This window comes from Ceratosolen solmsi, unplaced genomic scaffold (assembly GCF_000503995.2).
Source record: "Ceratosolen solmsi marchali unplaced genomic scaffold, CerSol_1.0 scaffold23, whole genome shotgun sequence".
Classification (NCBI taxonomy): domain Eukaryota; kingdom Metazoa; phylum Arthropoda; class Insecta; order Hymenoptera; family Agaonidae; genus Ceratosolen; species Ceratosolen solmsi.
The window spans coordinates 3,507,767-3,529,571 of NW_011948430.1; the positions used below are offsets into that span (position 1 = coordinate 3,507,767).

At 28.8% G+C, this 21,805-nt stretch overlaps 3 protein-coding genes across 7 annotated transcripts; 2 read left to right on the top strand and 1 right to left on the bottom strand.

Annotated features, from left to right (window-relative positions):
* The first annotated feature begins 1,012 nt into the window (after positions 1 to 1,012).
* Positions 1,013 to 3,917, top strand: Zw10 (Zeste-white 10 kinetochore protein). Its single transcript, XM_011501858.1, has 7 exons — positions 1,013 to 1,207; positions 1,275 to 1,477; positions 1,539 to 2,596; positions 2,665 to 2,840; positions 2,922 to 3,128; positions 3,199 to 3,470; positions 3,601 to 3,917. The coding sequence occupies exons 1-7, from the start codon at positions 1,171 to 1,173 to the stop codon at positions 3,835 to 3,837; spliced, it is 2,190 nt and encodes a 729-aa protein (XP_011500160.1). The 5' UTR covers positions 1,013 to 1,170; the 3' UTR covers positions 3,838 to 3,917.
* A 1,008-nt stretch (positions 3,918 to 4,925) lies between these two features.
* Positions 4,926 to 7,940, bottom strand: Rsf1 (Repressor splicing factor 1). 3 transcript variants are annotated; one of them, XM_011501860.1, is made up of 3 exons: positions 7,537 to 7,940; positions 5,748 to 6,295; positions 4,926 to 5,137 (listed from the first exon to the last, which is right to left on the bottom strand). In XM_011501860.1, the coding sequence occupies exons 2-3, from the start codon at positions 6,284 to 6,286 to the stop codon at positions 5,110 to 5,112; spliced, it is 567 nt and encodes a 188-aa protein (XP_011500162.1). In that variant the 5' UTR covers positions 6,287 to 6,295; positions 7,537 to 7,940; the 3' UTR covers positions 4,926 to 5,109. The 3 variants fall into 3 exon arrangements, with proteins under 3 accessions (XP_011500162.1, XP_011500161.1, XP_011500163.1); XM_011501859.1 differs by having other exon boundaries at positions 7,525 to 7,940; XM_011501861.1 differs by lacking the exon at positions 7,537 to 7,940 and adding an exon at positions 7,309 to 7,464.
* An 839-nt stretch (positions 7,941 to 8,779) lies between these two features.
* On the top strand, positions 8,780 to 20,467 carry LOC105364023 (Scaffold attachment factor B). 3 transcript variants are annotated; one of them, XM_011501862.1, is made up of 13 exons: positions 8,780 to 9,139; positions 9,441 to 9,528; positions 12,075 to 12,241; positions 12,842 to 13,033; positions 13,313 to 13,337; positions 14,384 to 14,585; positions 15,580 to 15,620; positions 15,700 to 15,962; positions 18,548 to 18,955; positions 19,040 to 19,710; positions 19,863 to 19,978; positions 20,051 to 20,177; positions 20,253 to 20,467. In XM_011501862.1, exons 1-13 carry the CDS (start codon positions 9,017 to 9,019, stop codon positions 20,431 to 20,433), a joined length of 2,604 nt encoding a protein of 867 aa, XP_011500164.1. In that variant the 5' UTR covers positions 8,780 to 9,016; the 3' UTR covers positions 20,434 to 20,467. The 3 variants fall into 3 exon arrangements, with proteins under 3 accessions (XP_011500164.1, XP_011500166.1, XP_011500165.1); XM_011501864.1 differs by having other exon boundaries at positions 18,548 to 18,931; XM_011501863.1 differs by having other exon boundaries at positions 14,387 to 14,585.
* Positions 20,468 to 21,805: the final 1,338 nt, after the last annotated feature.

The window sequence follows — 21,805 nt, forward strand, 5'->3', positions numbered from 1 at the left end:
AATGAATATTATTTTAACCAATGCTTGAATTATATCTAATTTATTCTTAAAGTAAAAATGTATATTAGATTTCAAAAGAAATATTCTTATCTATCTTCATCCATACAGTTATTGATGAAAATAAACTTTTGGTATAAGGATTATAGATAAACATTATAAATGCCATTAAGTATATAAAATTTTAAGAAACACTTTTAAAAAATAACTAATAAACACTCGATGATATTTGAAAAGTAATCATTTATAAAAATTATTTGAATTGTTAGTTAAAAAAAAAAAAAAAAAAAAAAAAAAAAATTAAGAAAAAATAAGGCTGAAATAGGTTTACATACGTATATTGCCACATGAACGGGTCAATTTAGTTATTAAAAGAAAAACTTCGTACATTAAAAATTCATTAGAGATTAACTCTCATTAAGAGGTACTTGTAATACATTATTGATTAGTATTGGCAAATGTTTTTGATATATATAACCATACAGTGACTTTTAAATCGCTTTTTAATATAAATAAACTCAAATAATATAAAAAATTTTCATCTATTTTATTTATCTGTTTTATAAATTATATTTAACCATAATTATAATAATCATAATTACTGGTTATCCAAGTTATTATTGTACAACAAAATACATTAATCCCTAAATTTTGATAAAATAATATCAATATCAATGATACTCAATAATTAAAAACAATTATTTAAAGAATCTTTAATATTGATGTATAAGTATGATAAAAGTAAGATAATTTTGAAAAATTGAGATTGAAAGATTGAAATTTCATATTTATAACTTTGGCAAATTACAATGAATATTATGACCATAGCTAAAATACACTTTTCCGTAAAATTTTTTCTTTATATGCATGCAGTGAGTCAGTTAAAATTAATTTATTTATCAAATTTCATTTATTTTCTTGGCTTATTCTATTTATAACCGAACAAATAAGCTCAACACATTCAAATGTAGCGGTAATAGCAGTCAGCATTGTAATTGCAGTTTTAAGATGGCAGTTGAGCCATCGAATACGTATTCCGATAAATAGGAATAAAAATTACGAAAAATAATAATACAAGATCTTTTTATCTCTGAAAAATTCTACATCATGAAATTATTTAGTTAATAATAATTGATTAAACTTTACCATATTTATAATACTTATATTGTTATCATGTCGTCGTCTTGGAGTGATATCTCCATTGTCACAGGTAAATAAATTAACTTAAGAATTCTTTTAAATCTATGATTTTTATTCACTTTATATTAAAATTTTAGATGAAAAGGGAAAGCCTGATTTCAATAAAACAATAGAATTCATAAAAAAAGAAATATTAAAACAAAAATCTGTTGTAAATGAATCTATGAAAGATAAAGTTATTGAGCTTGAACAGAATATTAAACCAGATGAAATATTAATAAAGGAAAGCGAACAAATTATTGAAGAAATAAAAACTTTGCAAAATCGTATAAATGATCAGGTAACAGCCGCAGATAATACGTTTTATATTAAAATATCTTAAATTTAATTTGTTTTAACAGGTAAAAGTAAAATTATCTGCTTCGTCAAAAGATTTACAAAAGCTTTCCTTAGACTTGAAGGAATATAATTATAGTCTAAATTTATCAAATCAATTGTTACAAATCTTTAATGCTTTTGAATATATTGAAAATTACAAAACTAGTACAGAAAAACAGCAAACAGCTGTAGCAATTACTTTATTAAAATTATATACCTTAGTAATTGATAAAAGTGTAGATATTCAAGAATTAAATATATATGAAGCTTTAAAGGAAGAATATTATAAAATATATGATAATTTTATTGAAGAAATTGATAGATTATGGCAAGAGAAAATTTGCTGGAATGAAACAAATTTAACTTCGGAATTAAAATCTGTGACTTTATGTATACAGTGTGATTCTGATGAATTAACTGATATAGTTCAGGCACTTCATTATCACAAGAAACTATCGAAATGTATACAATCATTTTCCACAAAATTATTGCAATATTTTATTAAACCTATTATTTGTTCTAATTGTGTGATTAAGAGTAGCGATAAAACATTTTATATTGAAATTTTAGATAACAAAGAATTACCATGTGATAGAACAGTGTTAAATGATTTAGTAATTTTTTTTAAATTTTTATATAATCATTTTAATTTTATTATATTAAACGAAGAATATTTTTTAAGTAGGCTTTCAATTCCATTATTACAAGAATTTTCGCACCTGTTAACCGAAGAGTATATTTCTAAAATAATCCCTACATCGAAATCCGAATTACAGAAATTTAAATTTATAATATCAAAAATTGAAGAATTTCAAAATTATTTAATTGAAATTAAATTCTTACTTCAAGATCAAAAATTTCTATCTAAATATACAGATAATCTTGATAAATTGTACATTGATAATAAATGTGGAAAATTATTAGAAGTTGCTCGTAATATTATGAAAAAGGATCTACATGATTCATTTCAATATGAACCAGAAAACTTAGAAGATTTTAGTAATAATGATCATATAAAGGATATTGTAATTAATAGGCAATTAAGTAAATTTACTTTTTACTTACCTGCTTGCCAGATAAGGTAATATTAGTTTGCGTAGATAATACTTTAATTACTTATTAGAAAAAAATTTTTTCTTTTTCTTTCAGTAAAAGTGCACAAGAAATTTTGTATTTAGTAGAAGAAATATTGGAAGAAGCATGTAACAATTCAGGTGAATTTGTACTTAGACTTTTTTATACAAGTAGGAATATATTTGAGATGTATGCTGCCCTAATGCCAGAAATACATAAATCTTTTATAAAAACAATACCTCAACAGGCTGGTAAGTTTGTATTTATTAATCTACTACAATTGTTTATGTAATATACTATTTATCGACTATATTGAATTAATATTATTATAGCTTTGTTTCATAATAATTGTTTTTATCTTGCACATCAATTATTGACTTTGCCGTTTAAATATAACAAAAAACTGCAAGTTCATTTACACAATTTTTCTATGACTTATATAGACCAAGTTTTACTTCTTCGAGAAGTAGGCTCAAAGTATTTTTTAAATCATATGAAATATCAACGAGATATCATTTTTGACATATTACATGAATCAGGTATGCAAACATTTACATTTTCCTTTTAACATTCAAGAAATATTTGTCCTATAATATAAAATATTCTTAGGGTTATCCTTAATTGGTCAAATATCAGAATTATCTGCTACTACTGAGCGAGCTTTTAGACAATGTATTAGGCAATTAGAACTGTTGAAAACAGTGTGGATAGAAATTTTACCTATGAAAGTATATTGCAGAGTTCTTGGTTGCATTATTAATGACATGATTGATGATCTTAGTACTAATATAGTGAATGTCGAAGATATTCCAGCCAAAATTGCATCAGATTTAGTTACACTTCTCAATATGGTAGTTGAAAGAATACCCCAAATTTTTCCAGTAAGTTAAAAAATTTATTTTATTTATTTATTAGACTTACAATTTTATGATTAAGTATAGTTGAAGGCCGAGATTATCTGAAAGTAATACTTTTTAATCATGAGTATTTTGGAAAATGCCTTTTCTGTAGAATTCAGTATTAATTGAGCAATATATTAAAAAGTGGAGACAACTAAATGAACTAATTATAATATTGGGTGCATCGTTACAAGAAATTGAAGATAGATGGGCTGATGGTAAAGGTCCACTTGCAAACGAATTCTCATCTCAACATGTAAGACGATTAATTCGAGCACTTTTCCAAAATACAGACCGAAGATCTAAGTTATTACATAAGATAAAAGATAAGTCATACTATTCTAGATAACGCTACTTTGTTGTATGAGTATTTGTTTAATACTTACGGAATTTCTTTAACTTATATATACATAATAGAAAAGTATTCTTCACTAAATAAACTTATAGATATATATAAATATATATATATATATATATATTTATAAAAATAACATAAGCTTTTAATACATTCTATTAATTTCTATTTTAAACTTTTGTATGTAACTTTAGCAAAAATCATAGTTAATTAGGTAAAAGTTATAAGTTAATAAAATTTGTAAATTTTTATGAATACAGCTTACATTAAAAAAAAAAATATTCGTTGCGTTTAGAAAATATTTTATAAATAAAATAAATTAATTTTATTTTTAATGTTTATGTAGAAATAAGAGTAACCTAAAACTCTGTTTCCCACTTTTATAAATTTGTTTGTAAATAAACGGAGATGGGCAGGCAGACAGGCAGGGTGGCAGGCAATAGTGAGCGCAAAATATTTAATGTACTTTCAATTTAGATAATTTACAAGAATATTAAATAATATCGTCAAATTGTTCTTAATTCAATAAAAATGATATAATATGTATATATATATATATATATATATATATATATATATTATACATATATATAAGAAAATCATCTTCATTTTACAAACTACTCACAGACCACTTTTTGTAATAGAAACTTAATAAGTCTATATCTTAATAAGTTTCAATTTTATTATTTTATATAAAAAAAAATTATTATAAATAATATCTGAATAGTAACAATAACTGTGTAATGCTTCAAAATGTCACTGTAAAGCAAGTACAGTTAATCTCTAGAGTATTATACACTAAAGTTACACATGAAATCTCATTAGATTAACTTGATGAATAGTCAAGGTCTTTCAATATAATAAAATATCGACCTTTATACTAGGTGGACTATAAGTAGCAATTTTTTAAGAAATAATTGATAGTTAAGACAATTGCTTCTTTACTCTATATATGGAAGTCATATTAATTTAATTTGCTTAAAGTTAAACTTTTTTTGCAATCAGTCTTTTCTGAGTTTTTCACATTATTTTCTCATGATTATTTCACTTAAAAAGAAAAAAAAATAAAGAAAAAACAAAAAAATGCATCTAAAAAATGATCTCTTGTGCTTCAAATTTGAATGTTTAAAGTGTAAAATTATATTAAAGCACTAATTATCAATAATTGGTTGTGTAATATGTCGCTGCGAAGATTGGACAGAATGTAGTCGTCGAGGCGGGCGGCTGTTGGCCCGCAGATCGGTATGGCAACGTAGCGTAGTTCTTTTACGTGCATTCACGCAGATGACGTTGACTGTGAACATGGAAGCGCAAAATAGGTTTTCTGATTACTTAAATTCATTTCTCTAACTATTGGATGGCTGACACCTCCAGCTGTCATTGGAGAGTCCTCCAACATTGGAAAGAGAATGAGAAAAAATATATATCTTTGTTGTGCATGCATTAGACAAATGTGTTACACTTGCCGTCATGTTCAGTTTGGGTTCCCTAAATTATGACAATATACCTTTAACAACGAAGGCACTTTAATGTTTTTTGTTGCGACTGTTTCTACTAGTTTAACAACAAAGGCACTTTTAAGTTTCATTTTGCTGCAACTTTACTTTTAACAACGAAGGCACATTATTATTTATTCTCAGCAACGAAGTCTTTATAAAAAAATGTTTAAATCTTTAGAAGCAAGATTTGACTAGATAAAAGCAGACTAGAATAGAAGATTGAAGAACGCAACGGAAACCCCTATGATCGGCACGCATATACTATAAATATATCTATGATACGTAAGAGCAATGTTAAAAGCCCTTCGTCCTCTACCAGATTAAGAGGAATCGTCGGTATTGGACAACGTGACAGAAGCCATGTAGAAGTTTTAGAAGTACGTTGATTAGGTATCGTTTTAATACCTGCCACGTCCAGCCGGGGATCGACTTCGATACCTCGAAGAGCTCGTGTCCTTGCCGCTATAGTAGTCAGGGGCGACGTCTCCACCATAGCCATCTTGCGAATAAGTATCACGCGAAGCGTAGCCAGAGTTGCGGTTACCGTAGCTTTGGCCATAGCGTCCACTATTACCACCACCCCTGCCTGAATAATAGTTGCCACCTCCTTGATCATAACCGCCGCCACCTCCCCTATAACCACCCCGAGAGCCAAATCCCCCTCTGCCTCGACCCTTGAACCCTCCTCTACCTCCGCGACCTCTCCCACGCGAAATTTCTACCCTCAATTTAGCCCCCATGATTTCTGTGCCATTCATGTTGCTACATGCCATTTCTGCCTCATCCATATTGAAGAATTCAATGAAGGCAAAGCCAGGTGGATTAAATGCTACCCAAACTTTATTTAGTTTGCCAAACTTTTCGAATTGCATCTGCAGATCCTCCTTCTTGATACTTTCATTAAGCCCTCCAACATATACTCGTGCATATCCATCTGGAGTCATGTTTTCAACCTGAAAAATAAAATAAATTTTTAAAAAATTATATTTTACCACAACTATATTTTTAGTCTTTGACTACATTTTACTTGCAATGATCAATTAATCTTTAAAATAAAATTTTTACATCAATTTTATATTGTTCAAACCATTTATAATATTCATTCTTAATATACAACTAACGACACAATTTTCCATAATAGTTAAATATACTAAACAAATAAATATGCATATCTACTTATAGTTTCTTTGTTATATAAACACAAACATTAGAATAAGGGCAAATATTTATATAACTTTTTGAATTACAGATATTAATAAATTCTTTGGATTCTAGTTTTATAATATAAATTATAATCTTTGAATATAAGAATTACTTTCAAATTCTCTTTATTCTAATTAAAAAATATCTTATTTCTCTAGTTTAATTAAATTTGATACTTTAAAAATTTTTAAATATTAATACTATTTCAATTTGCATATGTATAGATTAAATCTATTTTACATGTGTAAGTTTCACATATGCACGCGCCCACAAACAGTACTCTAGTTTCAAATGACTTAAAAAAAATTTATTAGAGTATTTATTTACAATCCTCAAATTTGAATTAGAACAAAAATACTTACTTCTTATTTGAACAGTAACGCCTCAAAAAAATTTTTAAATACCAAACTAATGCTTAATTTTATGACAAATGTGCTTTAATACATTATCAAATAATAAATAATTTTTTTTTAATTACAAATATACAATTGGGGCAATAAAAATCAGTATCACACTTGTTAAAATACTAAAACTTCCTTTAAAAATATCTCAGCTAAATCGTCGATTCTTTGGCCTAAATACATTTAAAGTGAATTTATCAACGTAATTATATTAAACAAAAACGTTAAAATTAGTTAGAAAATCACTTTTGTCCAGATTAATTTCCCGAAAGCAACATTTTTCGTGAACAACAATGATTGACGACTATTTTAAATTGAAATGTTTACAAAGAGCACATAGGAATAACAGTAACTGTATTTACCAAATAGAGATTACGAGGCGACAATAAAAGTAACGAACGGGCGGCCTTTTTCCCTCGACAAGCTTGCAAAACCACACGACGAACACAGGCGTTCCAAAATGGACGTAATGTCACGGTGAGTCAAAAAAAAAGACTCCGACCTCAAACCCCCGACGCGCCCTGAACGCGAAATTCGGCGATTCTCAACCACCTTTGTTGCCTGATAGATAATCTTACCGTGGGACTCACGTTTATCTCTGACGTAGTACGGCTGAACGATGCTGACAAGTCGACGCGATGTGTGTGCCTTTTTTTAAATAACGATGCGCGAAAATGTAGCGTCCAATGGAGAGGACGACGACAAACGTACACTGCAAAATCAATACCTAGACCCGGAAAAGAACAGCCGGGTACTCCTGCGCCCGTCGCTCCACTTGCAGACTTCGGTTATTACCCCCACCCCGGCAAACTAATGCGCATGGCGCAGGACGATGCGCCGCTCTCTCCTGCCCCTTAGCCCTTTACTCAATCGCGATGGATTAATAAGCTTTATGAATAATCAAACCGAGTCGCTAGAAAAAACTTGATTATTTTTAAAGGAATATTCACGCTCAAATGTGACTTAGACATGGGATGTCGAACGTGCTTCCAACTTGATTTTTACCGAAGGAAATGACGTCGGCTGCTCCCATGCGTTCACAAATTGGGCCAAAGCGTGCGAAACTGCGACTATTATTTGCTGCTTATTGTCGATTATTATTCATTTCGCATTTGTATAGAACAGTCGATATGTACGAATATTCCGTGGAAGTGGTTGAGATGCATATGACATTGGGAATATTAAAAACTTTCAAAGAGCCGGTTAACTTCCGACATTCGGGACTGCATACTTGAAGAATGCAAGCATGGATAGCGTGTTTATGTAGTACAAGAAACGAACGCACTTCGTACGGTATCGCTAGTTATTTCCGGTCGAATTAGAAGATTTTAGAAATACTTAAATTAAATACCAAGCTTTTACGAGGCCGCAGGACAAATATTTTCTTATCATTTTATAAACGTGGCTGTTTTTCGTTAATAAACGATAATTATTTAATTGGGAACAATTTTCATTACATTTTGAAAAATTGAGACATGCCGTTTGCACGTGCTGCTTATGGCTACAATCGTTAATAGTACTGTTGGAAATATATTTAATTACCGCCATTTACTTGAACACTGCAATTTTTCAACAAAAGCATAATCCCTTCGTCCTTACGTTTGCTTTCTTAAAAATTCATGATTTATTACCGTTTTATTAAGCATATTGACCTAGGTAGAACACTATTTCATAAACACAAGTGTTCTGGATTTTATCCTACCTGCAATGGTAAATTTTCAAATTTCCCGGTCGGGATTAATATGTCATTAGACAGAGATAGAACAAATAGTGCATTTTGGTTCGATTCCCCTGCCGCGGCAACAAGATCAATCAAGACTTCCGGTAGTCGACAAACCATATTTTCCGTGTTTGTTGCGTCGGATGTGATTATATTGCGTTGTTAAACGTTCTTACATTTTCACGTGTGTGATGATAATAAACATTAATCTAGGTAGTTTTGTATAGAATAGTCATTAATTAAGTTTTTCGTAGGCCCGTATAAGAAACAATAAAAATACGTGTTTAACGAAAGCAAAGAAAGGGTGTATCCCGAGTCGCAGTCCTTCCATTTAGTCTTTTGGAGCGAAGATGGCCGACGTAGAGGGGAAGAAGTTAACCGAATTGAGAGTTATAGATTTAAAAACTGAATTAGAGCGGCGTGGACTAGACAAAACCGGAAACAAGGCTGCCCTCCTTGAGAGACTGGCTAAGGTATTATTTTATTATTCGTCTAATAATTAATAAAACGGGATTATATTCATATAGTTTTTTTGCTTTACCATACTTAACCTTTTTGCTACTTTTGATTTAGTTTCTGTATAGTTGGATCATTAATTATATAAGTAATAGTCGCAATTTTTATTTATAATTATTGATTATCGGTAGAATTTATTATTTTTTAATTGAAACTGTTTAGATAATTTAACATTCATAGATTTCCATATTTTAACATCAATAAATGTCAAGTTTGATACCATTATTTAGTTTAATTTGTTTTTTATTTTATTTTTAGGCTATCATAGAAGAAGGTGGTAATCCAGATGAGTGTTTAATAATTCCATGTGGTGGTGTGAGCAGAGTTAGCCCAAAAAAACCAATCGGTATATTATATTCCTTATGTAATTTAAATAGTCATTTTTTTTCTTTTCAAAAATAAAATAACCTAGCCCATTTATCATGTCAAATTTTTATTAAATTTCTTTATCTTACGCTGCTAGTTAATAACGTTTAAGAAACTTTAATTGCCAACTGTGATTGTCAACCCTTCTTATTGCTTAATTTAAATAATGATAATATAATATAAAACATTTTATATTATATTTTACAATATTCTAAAGTGAAGAAAAAATAACAAATTATAAAAAGTAGACAGTAACAAATGTAAGCTATTTATTTAGTCAGCTATTACAAATTTAAATATTTTAAGCACAAAAATTAATTCTTATTTTAACTTTTAGCATTTAAATATGTAATTTTTTTATAATTATTAATTGTAGAATTTAAACACAATTGCAAAAGTATTTATGAAAATTAAATACGAAAGGTAATGCATTGTAAAATATAGAATTTAAAACTCTATAAAAAAAATTTATAAAACTTAATATAATGTTTTATAGTATATATTTGAATATTGAAAGTAAAGATTATTCCATCATATTGATTGCTTTTAAAATTTAATACATAGTCATTGAAAAACTATCTTGAGCAATGTTTCATTAAAATATTATTTCTGTTATACATACAACTGAGTTTGCAACTCTAACATTATATTTCAATAATGCTTAATGGGATATTAAATATTAATTTTATTATATCTAAACTGTTTTCTTAAAAGTGAAATTAATATATTAAGGAATTAAAATAAACCATATTTTATAATTACATTAATATTTAATGTAATTTTGTTATAACATTGTCATGTTAATAACATACAAAATCTTTAGCTCCAAAGTATAATGTAAAATTATTTCATGTATACTTATTTAAATCTAACCATTTACTTTACTTATACTATGAATAGTGCAACATGGTGGTAAGTCACTCTTTGTATTAATATGTTAATAGTTATTTCATATAATATTATAAAACAGCAAATATTTCTAAAATAGTTGTACATTTGTAGAATCCATTTAATGAAATATGAGATATTGAAAGTACTTAATTTTCTTATGCATAAAAGTTACTAGCATTGTTAAATTAATCTATTCAATCGTTCTATCGTTAAATAATGGTATTAAATCACATTAGACACAGGTAATATGAGAAAATATCGCGAAATATAATCATTATTTTTACTACTTGATCCGAAGTGTTTATGTAATATTACTTTATTTCGAAATATTATCGTAAACCCCAATGCGTCCGTATCAATTAAGTAACTAATACTCGTCATTTCGTAAGCTGAATTATTTAGTTCAGCTAGAGAATTTTTAGCGCACATGAGCAATGATTCATATGTTATTTAAACTGTATCTTTATGCATTTTTACTTTGTAAATTTATTTTATTAGATAAATATTATTAGGTCCTATTTGAGAAACCTAGAAATCAACTCACTAAAAACGAAAAATAAATAATGTATAGAATAAAAATAAACAAAAAAGTAGATCAAAATCGTGTTCTAACTATTTTTATATTAGACTATCTGACCCATTACTCACGTGCACAGACTAAAAATACTGTACTTTGTCTTGTAGAAAAGAGAATATATAAAACAAGGTTGATACGAGAATTTTACCGTAATTAATTTAAAACTAATAAAAAAAAACAGTCAATTTTTTTTCGTTTTTTTTTTTATGTACATAAATAACTTAGTTTTTAATATTACGTTGTTTAGAAAACTTACGGAAATAAACGTTTCTAAACAATAAAATACGCATAAAAAAAATTCTTTTTAATTACATTAAAGATTTTTAATCCTTTTAATTACATTAAAAATTTTTAATCTTTTTAATTACATTAAAAATATATTTTATCGTGATCTAGACAACTTTAAACGAATAAAATCAAATAAATTGATGAAAATAGCCATGGTGTGAGCGAATGAATATAAAATTTTATTTATTGTCATGCCAACAAAAGATAATTATTTTTTTATCAACTTATGTTTAAGGCATTTAAATATTTTAAATTTTATTATTATTTTATGTTCAATGTAATTTTTCTAAGATAGTCATCAGTCGTAAATTTGGACAAATACGTATAGATTTCCTAATATTGTTTGTTGAAATTTCTATTTTTTTAAATTATTTCTTAAATCTTATTAGATCTTATACGGTACATTCCATATTTATTTTTCCGTAGAACAATATTGTTTAAGATTTGTGCTTATTAATTAATTTGCGTTGAAGGCTAGAATAATTTGGCAAAACATTTTAATTTGAAATTAATCATGGAATTTTCGTATTTTTACTATAGTTGTATCAATTTAAACGAAAAAAAAATGATTTTAAAAACAATTAAACATTTATTTTTAATTATTAAGAATTAAATAATAAAAATTCGAAATTTTAATTAAAATAGTTTAAAGGCACATAATGATCACTAACTTTACGTGTCCTATCTTAAAATAGATACTCTAACTGGGTCAGAAAGAAAACTTATTATCTTATATATAAAATAATTATTTCTAACTTATACTGTTTTAGATACTTCAATTATGATCGAAGATGCTTTAGAAACAGAAATTCAAAAAGATGAATTCCATAATGACTTTGGTGGATTAGATAAACCAACACCACCGCCACCAGTTATTGAAAATATTCCCGAAGAACCAGTTATAAATATTACGGCACAACCTGAAGAATTAGAAATGGTATGTATTAATACCATTAAAATTAAAATTAATAATCTTAAATAATATTAATTAATAATTTATTATTTTTGAAATATTTTTAGAATATTTGGTTTTTAATACTTGAAGCTATCAAATCATAAAATATTTATGTTGATAAATTATTAATATAGAAAATAATATAGAAAAGAATCATTTTAATTTTATCTAATTAAATAATGCTTCTAATATTTCTTTTCAAATGATATTTTGAAGCTGAAAATTTTATTAGATACTTGCATATAAGATCATACCATTGTGTTTCAGTGATAATAATATCAAAATTATAATGTATGATTAAAAGACTTTTATTATCATTCTATCTCATTTATAAATAATATCTATTGAGAAATTGTATATGTATGTATAACATTAAATACTGTTGAAATATTTAAAATTTGTAAAATAAAATTACTTTTTGCAAATTTAAAATAATAACTTAAATTTTTAGCTTATAGATGTTAATAATAATTTATAATCAAACATAACGGACCTTTTGTATTGCAATAAAAAATGTTTTCCTAATAATCAACAAATTAAAATTTTACATAATTTATATTACTATTATTTTAAACAATTTAGGAGTACAAAGAAATTGAGCCAGAACCAACAGTTACAGCAATTCCTACAGAAGAACCAATTCCTGAAAAAAAACCTTTTATTGCTTCAGAGGAGTCTAGTAATGTTTCTACGATCGAAGCTAATGGTATTGATAATGAAGATTCCATTAATTTAACAATTGGAGAGGATGAAGAAAACCTACTTGTAGAAGAGGTATGTCATAAATTATTTTCATAAAATCAATTTTACTGTTTTCTATGTTCAAATTATTTAAAATAAAATATTTGTATACTTCCATTCATACATTTAATTATTGCATTTTATATAATTGCAGTTCAACTAATTTACATATTTTATAAGTTTTACATAATTTTTTTTTAAACAAACTTATAAAATAATTGTTAACAAGATAAAACAATATTTTATTGATAATATGAAATTATATACATGTTATTTATTGAATGTTAATAAAATACAATTTTATATTTTTAGTCGGAGTCAAACGATAGGCTGAAAGGTAAGTTTCAACACTTTCATTTTTTAAGTTATGAGTTATTCTTTAAACGAATTTTAGCAACTATTAATTGATGACCAATAAAATTTATACAAGTCATTAATTATTCATCTCATCTGAGCTGCAGCAGAGAATATTAAAAAATATATAATAAAATAATAAATAAAAAATTTATATGAATATAAGTAAAAATGATTACAACTAAAAAAAATCAGCCACTACCTATGGGAAAGGTGAAGATTGATGCGGTTTGACTTTTTTTGCCGATTTTGAGAGAGATGACTTAAAAGAAAGCGCATTCACTTGGACAACCTGATTGGACAAAATTAATGAGAACGACGTCCCATTCATACAACGAGAGCCTATTCCAACCTATAGCAGTTTTACGAAATTTGTCATCATAATTTTTTTACGTACCGACCTAAGCTCTGCTGCAACAAGAAATGTAGACATTTATAAGCGTTAGTCTTTAAGTTAGTTATCGATACAATTTCTTAATGCAATTACTTTAATTATACCTGCCGCATAGATACATCGTTGGATTTTAATCATCGTCGACTAGTTTATCAGAGATTTATGAACGCCTTAAATTAACCTTATTGCAAGCTTCAAAAATTCCTTATTTACAACTCCTTGGATGTAAAAGAGAAGTGACCTGTTAAGTTCCAGCGTCTCCGCGCAAGAACCGTCTTCGTAAATTTCATATGGAACTTACCTTATTGCTCCTTGATTACATTCTTAAGCTGAGCACTTACGCCGCCATGCCAGTTTGCCCTTTCTAGTTTCTCTTCTTGATTATAAATCTCAGGGATCTCCCTGGACAATTATAGATTTTACCATATCATAAAAGGATATTTAAAAATTACGTATATACAATAAATATATAGAAACTGATTCTGCTTGAGAAAAACTTCCTGTGAGAAACTGGGGAGTAGGACTCTTTTCTCAGGACGCAGCTGTCCGACAAGTGTGGTTCTAAACGAGAGTTAGGGAGTTAAAGGTGTCTAGCTCGTCAGAGAGTGACCAATATGCTACCTTGATTGTCCCAGCAGATGGAGGTGCAAAGAAGAGATTGGAAGAAAGCAACAACAGCATCAACAACAACATCAACAGCAGTAACAACAAGAAGGGAGACTCTAAAGGGAGCGGCAGAGCGGAGAGCAGTGCCAGTAGCAAGGAAGGGACATCATTGGCTTCAGGACCGAACGCAACAGGGCTCAAAAGCAAGCAGGATGGCGAAGGATGCAAGAGGTTGGTCTAACATTCGCTAAATGGTTCACAGTGGTTTGGCTGGCAACCAGACACCAGTCGTGTATGCAACCCCCAGTTTCACTGATAGCACTGCAATGATAGCAGATGATTCTCAGTGGTTTCCATCAGCGAGAGCATTAGTGCTATATTGGACAACATTCTCTGATCTACAAGATCAATTCAGTCGACACTGTCACACATGCAAGATCACTTTATTCCCTATTTTTTAAAACAAAAAATATATATATATATACATATATAAATATACATATTACGAGCAAAGCTCTGAGATTTGCGCACTTCACTCAGGCTGTAATTCTTAACTCTGGCAAATATGTTAAGGAATCGAAAACTTGGCTAGCAAGGTAGTGCAAATTGTACACATATGAATAATTCTATGTTTTTTTATTACTACTTTTTAGTCTGCATGGAAATATATGTTCAACTTCGATTTTTTCTTTTTGTAATATTAATATAATCAGATTTTTCATGTATTTATATTTTTTCTTAGTTTCGTAGTATCCGTGCATATACATTTATAAACGATTAATTAAACGCAATTAACGTTCTATTATGTTATTGCTTTTATATTTGATGTGTAAATATCTTCGGTGTCAGTGATTTTATTTAATAAATCTCAAAGAGATTTATGCAAAGGTAAACTGGACTCTATATAAGAAGATGCAATCAAAGCAGTCACAGGGTATTCTGGAAGTGTAAAGAAGATGTTTGTATAATGATAACTAGACATTTAGAAGTGTTGCGAAGACCAAAAGTGATAAATCAGAAATAAAACTGAATGCAAGGAACATTTTAATTATAACTAAAAACGTTTTTACCAAAAACTTAAAGAGTAGCTAGCCAAATTTATACTCTTAACATAATTACAGAGATACTTATTTAGCCTTAATTATCTTAGCGAACGTGACCTTACTATTCTTTATAATTATAACTAATTTGAATAATACTCATTACTCGGGGTTATTATTTTCAGCGGTGATCCCCTGGTTAAAGCTCCAAAAAGGGATGAGAAAGGTACCTGTCAGAAATATCTATCATCCTTGTTTCCTAATTTATAATAAAGAAAAATGTTAATGAATTAATCTTTTTATAGACAAGAGCATTACGGTTTCAATCAATGCTAGCAGTAGGAATCTTTGGGTATCCGGTCTTTCATCGACCACTCGTGCCACCGATTTGAAACAAATATTTTCTAAATACGGGAAAGTAGTTGGAGCGAAGGTCGTCACAAACGCGAGAACGCCAGGAGCTAGATGTTATGGCTATGTTACAATGTCTACAAGTGATGATGCTGAAAAATGCATCCAATACTTGCACAGAACAGAACTCCACGGTAGAGTTATTTCCGTTGAAAAGGTGCCTTTTTTCTATATAAAATTGTTATTATTTGTTACCAAGCCCAAAAAGTGTGTACCAACAGATAATTCCCTGTATAAATTATGCTTTTAAAATCATGAATACTTCGATATTTTATAATTAAATGTAATTTAATCACTAGCTGTAGGAATATTACAATAAGGATTTTATTGTTTTTGCTAAAAAGAATTATTTTGTAAGGCTTTATTTCATTTTCTAAAATTAAGGATATATAATGAACATTATTATATTCCGCAAAGAAATTTACTTAGAAGATTTTATAACCATGAGAACAATTCTTTTATTAATAAGACACAAGAAGTATGGTAACTCAATTTCTAAACATTTAAAATGATCCCTATTCAAAAAATTATTTTTATATTAACTGGACATACATGTATTTAATTTAGATATTAATTACATTATGTCTGTAACTGAAGTAAAATTAACAAATAGTCATTTACGAAATTTTTACCTCCTGTTTATTATAAAAACCAAAGTTAATACAATATTAAAATCAATACTTACAAAATAACAGGAGGGAGTACAGCCTAATCGTTCGATGTAAGTGCCTAAACTTTGCATTTACTAAATGTTTACGCAAACATAGATTTTTTAATTTGAGATAATAACATGATTATTATATTTTTACGTTTAAACATATTAAATTTAAACATATTAAATATGATTGACCTAAATTTATATACAGAAGTGTTTGAAAATGGTGAAATGAATATTGAATGAATTTTTAACTAGAATATAGTTTGTATCAAAGTTGATACAAAAATACACCTAAAAATATTTATACATACATATATGATTATTATATATTATATTATAAATGATTATTAGAAATTCCGATAAAACATTAAAATATTATGTATCATGCATCACAGTATTTAAAACTATGAATTACACATCAATAATTACTCATTGGTATTTAATACTCGCTACATTTAGTCACTTGTACAGTTATTTACAGTTTCTATTAATATATATATATATATATATATATATATATATATAAATACATTCTATATAATTAAAATATGAAAATAATTGAGTTTTATCGTATCTTTTTTACATATACTTGTATCGTTCGGAATGAATTTTTTTTCATTTGATTCTGAATCTAATCATACGACTAAATTTTATTAAATAAGAAATAATTATAAATTTTGTTTACATCTTCTATATTAAAACTAAACTCGTGTTTAGTTTATTATATTATTAAAATTTTGAAGCCACTTTTAATTATTTAAAAATTACAATTTGAATTCTTGATTCACATCGCATGTTTAAAGAATTTACTTAAATGATCATATGCAGTACTTGAATGACAGTGAATTTTTAAATATTAGTGGTTTTAAAATTCTTAGGCTCTATTTTTCATCCAAAAATAAATAATTTAAGTATTATTCAAGTATTATTATAACCAAATAAGAAATTATTTATATTTTTCTAGTTGAGAGAGGTAACAATTCAAAATATTGAAAACTTTTATCAGAACAATAGATGAACAGAAATTTTATATTAATGAAAAAGGTTTATATGTGCAAACCATTATTAATTTTTACTTTTTCTTATATTAACAATTAGCAATTAGCACTATGTATATTGTTAAATCAGGCATAGTCAAAAGAAATTGTAGGAAATTATTAACAAAAACAAATTGTGTTCTAATTTTTTAAAATTTAATATAATTTTCATGTATTAAATCAGTTTATATGAAAAAAGTATGAAACATATATTCATATTTTAGCATTTATGTATTTATTTTAATTTGTATTATATTAAATTGTGTATTATATTAAGTGGTTTTTTAAATATATAATTTAAATTTATAATTTTTCAAACAAAGAAAATCCATATTGACTATTAAAATGAGTATTGAAGGGCAAAATCCAAAATATGTTTAATGTTTTTAAAAAAAATTATTAATCATAAATTTTATCCCTTTGCAATGCCAAATAAAATACGAAAATTTGTTACAACTTTATAATTGGTAAAATTAATAACCACAGGTATAATGTTTGAAATTAAGTTTTAAATAAGTAAGATTTTAACATAAGACGATGAACTGTTAATAATAATGTGCAGAATAGAATATTATAAAGATTTTTAAATTTTGAAAATACGTGAAATAAATTTTATTTTTATACGTAAATCTTGGTAATATTATGTACATATTTAAAATTCAATTCCGAAAATATAATTAGCTACTTTATTATTATTAAATATTAATAAAAGCTGGACATTTAAATTAAAAGATTTAATGATTCATATTGATGCTAAGTGTCATTACGTATCTTTTGTCAGGTATAATTTTCAATCAAGTACCATAAGTTCTTGAATTATAAATATAAATCCATGTGTGAATAAGAAAAATACTTTTATCAAGTAAAAAAAATTATAATGAACCTTTGCGATTAATGTAACAAGATTATTATTTCAACAAAATATTTTTTCGATAACTCAGGCTCATTATTAAATAATCTTATAATATCAATAATACTAATAATAATAATAATAATAATAATAATACAATGATAACATGAATATAAATGTGACTTCAATTAAATTAGGCGAAGGGTGATTCTCAACAAAATCATAATCGTAAGCGTGATCCACTCATCAAAGTTGACAAGAAAGATGAAAAGGAAAAGATCAAAGATGTAGAGCCAATCGAAAAGGAGGCGGAGAAACACGAGGACGAGAATAAAAGTGACGAACTGGAAAAGGAAACGGAGGATAAGGAGGGAGAAGAGGGTATCGACAGAGAGAAGAGAGAAAGCAGCCTGGAGAATAAGGATGAAGGCTCCCTGAAAGACTGCGACACACGCTCGACCAAATCTAACAGCAAAAAGCCAGACAGAGAAAGGGCGAATAGCAGAGAAGATAAGAAAAGATCGTGGGACCGCTCGCGCACTTCGAGATCCAAGAGCCGGGAACGCCATCGTAGAGATAACGTACTATCTTTTGCTAAAATAAAAGTATATGGTTTTTTTTTTAGTAGTTAATAGACTGCGGTCGCATACGATGAATTGCGACGACTAAATCGGAGCATCAATTTATAGGAGGAGCGCGAGAGACAGAGGCTTAGGGAAAAAGAGAGACTATTGAGGGAAGAGAAGAGACGTAGGCGCGAGGACATAGAACGGCAGCGGGCGATTGAACGCGAGGCTGCGCGTCTTGAGCGTGAACGGGAGAAGCTCTGCCTCGAGCGGGAGAGAATCGAGCAAGAAAAAGCTGAGCTGTTGCGCTTTGAGCGTGAACGGCAGAAGGTCGAGCGGGAGAAATTGGAACGGGAGCGCCTCGAGCTCAAAAGACAACAGATGCGGCTGGAGGAGAACAGGCGGGTGCCACCTCCGCCCGCGTTAAAGAGGACTTCGAGCGATCGTAGGGAACCGAGGGACGTGTATGTCGAGCCCGAAAGGAAAAGGATAAATGTTGAACACCCGAATCGGAGACATAGCCCACCAGAGCGCGTCAACGAACGCAGAGCTGACGTCATGGAGCGAGTTTCGGACAGACGCATGGACACTGCCCCGGTGCCCTCGCGATACGATGGCGTCAGGTCCAAGGAAATGGGCATGCAAAAAAATTTCAAAAGGGGTAATGACTTCGCATCGAGGAACAATCGCGAAGATCAGTTTAACGAAGTTCCTAGGGGCGGGAGGGACGTTATGGTACGCAGGGATTCCCGTCCTAATCAAAACTCAATGGACCACCGACAAGTTAAGGAGAGGTTGGTATCATTGTGTCACCCTAATTTTCGCCGATTTTCAAGATATTGCTTCCCGCTGTTATCGTTTTATATTCTCTCTAATGACTTCTCATTATGCTTCTTAAAATATGCGTTGTGCACGAGCTTTATATTAAGTAATTTATGAATTATAGATATGAAAGACCATCAACATTCGGACGTGATCGAGAAATCCACAGATCGGATGACAACCATAGAAGTTCTCGAGATAACCACAATCGTTATGACAATTCGAAACCTAACAATCAACGTAAGTTGATTATTATATTCATAATCAGATTTCGTAAATTTCTGCATTAAATTCTATGGACTTTGTCTCCAGGTGACGGCCGATATGTAGATAACAACCGACAGACTGGATGGCATTCGGGACCTCCGTCAAAGCCGTTTAATTCAGTTAATAATCGGAATGAACAGTCGGGTTGGAACAGTCGATCATCAGATTCAAGGTAAATAAATGACTAAATTGTTGACGGGTATAATCTTTTATAATTAAATCGGTTAATTTCTAAATAATATTTAAGGGTGAATTCTCGATGGAATAATTCCAATAATATGGGTAACAATATGGGACACCCACGATCACAAATGTATCAAGGAGGAGGGCCAAACCAATCATTCGGTGGCATGTCACAAGGAAACAGTGGATCATACGAGAGATTCGATCCGTACAAAGGCTCCATGCAAAATATGAGAAAATACTAAACATCTATTAAAATAAAGTGAAAAGCGTCAGGTTTCAATATTGATAAATGACTTTTGTATTCGGAGTAAATATAATAGATACCTTCAGGTATTTTTAAAACTTGTGATGATCGACTAAAGGAGAAAACGATCGTTTTAGGTACTGAATAAAGCATACCCGAGAGCTAATTGTTTTAGTTCCACCAACATCAGTAAAACTTATTACTAAGAGACTTTATTTTATAATTTTATGTTGAGTATTGATTATAATTATAGAAGTACAGCTTAGGCTTATAATAAGTCAGACGCTTTGAATTGCTACGTAAAATGAATGATTACGTACAAATATAAGGAAAATATGTATAAAATAAAAGAAATTTGAGTTTTTCATATTAGTATAATATATGTATGTGTGTGCGTGCGCGCGCCTGTATGTGTGTGTATATATATATATGTGTGTGTGTTCACACATATACATACATATGTATGCATAATTTAAGCACTGTTTCATTTCCATGCGAGGTGATACCTAATTTTTATCCTTTTTTTTGCATAAATCGCCCATAATGACAGTAACGTTAACTTCATAACTTGTATAGTTGTCGAAGTACAAAGCAAACCCACTTTAATCGCATGGAAATGAATACACTATAACAACGCTCATTTTCGTATTATATATAATTATTAAGCAAATTCGATCGCGATCTTTAAATGTATATTAATTATACATCGTAAATAATAAATCTTATTGAAAAAAAAAAAATATATATATAAACCATCATTTCTAATATTTCTAACTCCACCAATTTAATAGTAAGAATGAAGATATTTTCGTGATAAATTATCAAAGCTTCAAATTAAATATTATTTATAGTGTTATTTATCATTAACATAGTTGTGCCAATAATTCTAAAATTAATTTACGCGTTACGTATATAGTGAAACTTTAAATCTTTAAATAATCATGATCATCGTTTTAAGTAAAAAATTTTTATAGCGGTGTTCGCGTAAATTTAACATAGACAAATGTCATGGCTAGATTTTGAGTAATTTGCTAAGTGCCGTTTACACAAATAAATTCAGATAAGGATAAGTACAGATAAGGCAATGTCGGCCTTGGATTCAAAATAAAAAGAATCGCAAACATTTCTCAAAGCACGCAGTAGGGCTGAACTCAATTTAAAAACTGCAACTTTTACTTTTCGACGGTGAGTAAATGTCAACGGAAATTAGGAAACTCGACAAGCAGACGTCATTGGTTTTATCGCGATAATCCAAGATTACATTGAAAACCGCGTCGTCGATTGCGAATATAGGGCGCGAATGTTCGGTAAACGGGAGCGAGTTGCTGCGAGTGTCGGCGGAATGCGGACGTACGAATATACGAACGACG

Excerpts from the sequence above, each read along its gene's own strand:
- LOC105364023 (XM_011501862.1), top strand. The coding sequence starts at position 9,017 with ATGGCCGACGTAGAGGGGAAGAAGTTAACCGAATTGAGAGTTATAGAT. Across the intron at positions 9,140-9,440 it reads TCCTTGAGAGACTGGCTAAG|GCTATCATAGAAGAAGGTGG; the intron begins GTATTATTTTAT and ends TTTTATTTTTAG. Across the intron at positions 15,621-15,699 it reads TCCAAAAAGGGATGAGAAAG|ACAAGAGCATTACGGTTTCA; the intron begins GTACCTGTCAGA and ends ATCTTTTTATAG.
- Rsf1 (XM_011501860.1), bottom strand. The coding sequence starts at position 6,286 with ATGACTCCAGATGGATATGCACGAGTATATGTTGGAGGGCTTAATGAA. Across the intron at positions 5,138-5,747 it reads TCCCCGGCTGGACGTGGCAG|TCAACGTCATCTGCGTGAAT; the intron begins GTATTAAAACGA and ends CCATGTTCACAG.
- Zw10 (XM_011501858.1), top strand. The coding sequence starts at position 1,171 with ATGTCGTCGTCTTGGAGTGATATCTCCATTGTCACAG. Across the intron at positions 2,597-2,664 it reads TTACCTGCTTGCCAGATAAG|TAAAAGTGCACAAGAAATTT; the intron begins GTAATATTAGTT and ends TTTTTCTTTCAG. Across the intron at positions 3,471-3,600 it reads GAATACCCCAAATTTTTCCA|AATTCAGTATTAATTGAGCA; the intron begins GTAAGTTAAAAA and ends CCTTTTCTGTAG.